The sequence below is a fragment of the Perca fluviatilis genome, chromosome 5 (genome assembly GCF_010015445.1).
Source record: "Perca fluviatilis chromosome 5, GENO_Pfluv_1.0, whole genome shotgun sequence".
In the NCBI taxonomy this organism is placed as follows: domain Eukaryota; kingdom Metazoa; phylum Chordata; class Actinopteri; order Perciformes; family Percidae; genus Perca; species Perca fluviatilis.
This window is the reverse complement of record NC_053116.1, coordinates 24,940,637-24,945,320: the sequence shown is the minus strand read 5'-3', so window position 1 is coordinate 24,945,320 and position 4,684 is coordinate 24,940,637. Positions and strand designations below refer to the sequence as shown.

The 4,684-nt window shown below is 39.6% G+C and overlaps 1 protein-coding gene across 1 annotated transcript; it reads right to left on the bottom strand.

Annotated features, from left to right (window-relative positions):
- Window positions 1-4,526, bottom strand: LOC120559118 (TOX high mobility group box family member 2-like; the record flags this gene model as incomplete). The annotated part of the gene is given in 3 exon segments (XM_039800575.1): window positions 1-1,673; window positions 2,568-2,707; window positions 4,499-4,526. Coding segments are annotated over 3 exon segments (211 nt in total), but the record flags the coding sequence as incomplete, so codon positions are not given.
- Window positions 4,527-4,684: the final 158 nt, after the last annotated feature.

Sequence of the window (4,684 nt, the reverse complement as noted above, 5' to 3'; positions counted from 1 at the left end):
TTTCTCCACTTTAAACATTTTATTACAGACAAAAGAAAACAAAAGAAGTATTTGTGACTCAAAATGAATCTAATGCTGGTACACTTGTATTGCACCAACAACAATTTCTGAAAAAATATTTATTATTCTAATAATCATGTTGTTTGATCAATAATTATAATAATAATAATGCACCCTGATGAAAAATAAGCCAAAACGTTACTTCATATCATTCATAAATAGATGTGAAAACTGCAACCAAATTAAATAGAATGACCATATTGTAAAACATGTGATTTTCAACAAAACAAAATGGGTTCTCTCATCACTGGCTTTACAAATTAAAGAAGTACATTTGGCAGGTTTATACACAAACTTAAAATATCTACCCCCATGACTGTTCCTCCGAAACGCAAATCCTGCTACAATGAAAAAACAAAATATCTTCAGAATTTTTTTGTCTTCACAAAAAATGATAAAGATAAGTTCAACACAATTCTAAAACACCTAATAAAACTAGTCAAAAACTTTAAAACCCACTGTTATGTTTTTTTTTCTTTAGTAACATTTCACATTTAGCAACTTTTTTTTTTTTAATTCACCTGTACAAGTGGTGTCAGGACTAAGGGTAGGTGGGCGGGGTTACAGGTGGGGGGGGGGGCGGTCCTTATTGACCAAGAGGAGGATGAGCTAAAAGGAGAGGTATCAACCTTTGACCTCTACAGTTCTGTAACGTCCTGAGGCCATGTGACGAGAGTGACACTCTCTATCAGAGCTCCGCCAGTTAAGGAGGAAATGGAGCGTTTTACAGTCTTTGCATTTCTCTCTCGTTTATAGAGAAACAAGACCAGTGAACACAGTTGCCACACAACTTTTAGTGTGTGTATTCCCTCACTGAATCCGCCTGCACGAAAGTCACAAAACCAAACAAAAGTAATGTTTTAAAAAAAGAAAGCAAGGGACTGCAGCTAAATACACAGATAAGAGGGATCAATTTTGGTGATATTTACAATCACTCTGTGAGAAAGAAAGGAAAAGAGGGAGTCCTTTACTAGGGGGCGAGGATGATTTACAAATGTCTTAAGTGTATGTGACTATCTTCATTATGATTTCACTTTGCTTTTACTCAGTCGGGGTGTTTCAGTCTGTCCTGAAGTACATCCACCCCTGCTGAGGTGACTATATTCTAGTTTCCTGCATTAGCTTTTCTACCCCAAGACCCCTACGCTTTGAGTATGCTTAGAGCATTTCATCTCCCCAATGAGGGCAGTCCATGGCAAACACAGAGTAATGGAGTGAAGAGGAGAGAGAGCATCTTTAAAAAATTCAAAAGAGAATAAGAAGACTTTTTTTTTTTGGTCTTCATTTCCAGTATGTTGGCATGAGCTTAAAGCTCACTGCCCCCACAGAAAAATGGAAAGTTCGCTGATAAGGAAAAAAGCAAGAGAAAAAAATGCAAGAGAAGTGCCTCAGGCTTCTGGCCGATCTAAGTGCTTGGCAAATAGGTGAAGTTACTGTAGCAGTCTTTGGGATTTTCGAAATCCGTCACAAAAAAAAAGAAAAACAAAATGGTGTAAAAGCAGATACATCGATGACGTTGTTGTTATGGTGGAACGCTCCCTGGAGTCTGACATTTGGAGGTCTTTCAACTTCAAGTGAGGTAGAGAGGCTTGTCCCGAGCTCCCATGCCACTGCTAAAGAAGAAGAAACTGCATTAATGTCTGACATGTGAATACAATGATTGACTACATGTATTTTCTGTGTATCCTGTATTTCATCAGGATATCCCAGTGAGAGATCTATTTCAAGGAAGACCTGGCGAAGGTAGCAGCTCCAAACAAACATAAAAGCTGTCAGCAGACATCAATCAGTATAATGAAAAAACTAAAGTCAGAATTTGCAAATCACTTGGTACTCGAAATGTCAAATACAAAGACTGTTCTCCAGTTATCTTTACCGACACACAGGAAATAATTTAGCACGCTCCAAAACTCCAAACTAAGGTTCAAGCAAAGACTCAATCTACTTCAAAGAGCACCAAACATGATTTGACCCAGGCGTGATCCCATTTGACATACAGATGAATCAGCGCTAAATACAGGAGACCTCCAGCTCTGCTGCCTCTCAGAATAGCAACACCAAGTTTCAGGTGTGAAACAAAACAACATTCCTCTTGTACCTGCTTGAATAGCTTGATTCAATAAGGCAATGTGTGCTGAGCAAAACACAGGCAAACTTAATTGGATGTCACACTTTCTCCAAGCTCGGTAATAGCATTGTTCTACTGCTGCATTACTCATTTCAATTTCAAGGAGATGCCTTGCTTTAGCAGAGAAATCGCAGTTCATGATTAATACTGTCTGAGTCTCTGAGTGTGAAAGTGAAGTGGTTTAGAGCAACTCATTTGGAAAATGAGTAACTGTCAGACAACTACTTACTATTCTCAACAGTCAAATGTCCAGGATTGGATTTACAGAGGTAAAGACATTTTTATTCTGGGCCATCTTTTCAAAGTGATTTCTTCTTCTTAACCATCATGTTCATAACACAATGATCACTATACATAACACAATATGTGATGCACTCACCTGCAGTGGTTGGGTCCACAGTCCCTGTTGCAGTACTCGCTGTCCCAGTCAGGGTTCTGGCCGTGCACTGGGTTAGGGGCCCCTGGAGACTGTGAGCCCCCGACACTGTTCTGGTAATCAGCCTGAATATGGGAGAATCCCTGCCGAATGGAGAAGAGAGAAAGGAGAGAAAAAGCAGTTATATCGTTGTAGCTTTGAGATGGCTAGCCATTAAAGTTTGCTGAGCCATGATACTGTATGAGGCCAAATGTTGTCAGTGTTTTTTATAAGTTGCTTTTGAGCTTGGTGGGTGGGAAACAGGAACAGGATCTTAAAATCACACTTCTTACACAGACATGTCAAACCCCCTGCTGGATTGGAGACATTTTAGACTCCTAGAAACTAGGGAAAGTAGAAAAAAGTTTGTTTGCCACTAAATTAGAGAAAAAAGTTACGTTTTTTAAAGCTTTGTTCTTCTTCATTTATATCAGTGGTTCTCAACTGTTTTATGTTCAGCGCCCCCCCTATCCATTATTCAGGTCCCTAACTGCCCCCCCCCCCCACCATCAAATAAGATGTAGGCTAATTGCCCCGAATATTAATGATTATGCCCGAATATTAGGCCTATTATTGTTGTTACTATTGTTATCACAAATAATCATCACAAAAATCATATCATTGAATGACAAACAACATATTTATTAGTTTCCCAGGTATCAAAAAAGCCATGTGAATATAGAAATTATATTTTACAGGTGTTTGCAGGAAGGATTTACTTCTGAATGGAAATAAGTTTACAACCTTTGAAAGTTAGTGTGAGCACTTTGTTGATGCTTAGAAGAGTATATGTCTGCTATGCGCTTGTCTTGGCGAGTAAATAGCAGAAAAAAAGTTTGAGAAACGCGAACCCCCACATCGCTGCATTTTGTGCAGGTGTGAGAGTCCTGTACAGTAAACAGTTACATCACTGCCTCTATCACTTCCACAGGACAGTTTTAAAACACCAAACACAAGCCCCAAACTGCCGGGAGCTTGTGAAACAGCTAAATGTTTGCCAAACAACTAAGCATAGTCAATGTCTCTACTCTCGCTTCTCTCTCTTTCTCCGTGAAATGAAGCTGCATTCAGGTGCAGTAGGAAACGTTGTGTTCTATAAATGATCTGACGAAAATCTGTTACCGGTACTGTGAAATATAAAAGTCTACTTGTGTTACATTGGGGGTTAAAGAACACAACAGGATCGCCACACCACCCCGCAGTGATTGCTTTTTTTTATCTGAACGCAGCTTACGCTGTAAGCACGGAGCCTCATTTAAGATGATGCTCTTACGTCCCCGTTTCTATTAAAGGCGCGCCAAACAAAGCTGACAGAAGCTACAGAAGAAGAGCTGTGATACACCGTCTCGGCCCGAAGTCGAGTGCTGTAAACTGGCGGGTTTTAATGTTGTAGACCACTGTTTTATGCAAGTAGTTGAGAGTGTAAACATGTATCGTTATTGTGAATCTTTGGTTTAAACTAGCTTTCAAACAAACGCCCCCCAAAGGGCACCGCAACGCCTTTGAAAATATTGCTTCCAGCTCGTCATCTTCTGAAGCCTACGTTGAGAAACACTGATTCATATGCTTAAAGTGTGATTGAGGCCTGTTATACAATACAATGAGATTGAATGGAGAGTTTTCCCATTTTATCAGAAACTGATAAAAACATTGATACTTAAATTTAAATCATAGCCAAAAAGCATTACAGTCCGAAGTTTCTATGCAATATCAACAATGCTTCCAAGTGTAATAAATATATATCAATAATTAGTAATAATAAAAAATTAAATTAGATGTGATACCGGATAATATCAGTACATTCTGCAGACACTTTATAAGGTGATTATATGAGGAGCTTTGGCAGATGTATGTGTTTCATGTTCATGTTTCATTTTAATAATAGCCATACCAACCTGTTGGCTGAGAGGAGGGGAATGCAGACGCCTGGAGCCCCATTTGGTGTGAGATGATTGGCATGCACTGCTGCATGCGGATTGGCTGGTTGAGCAGGGAGCTCTGATGCAGGAGAGTTAGGCTGGGGGTGCAGAGGTGGCTGATCTGGAAGCACACGTAACTCGAAACCTGTGCTGGGCTTGAGG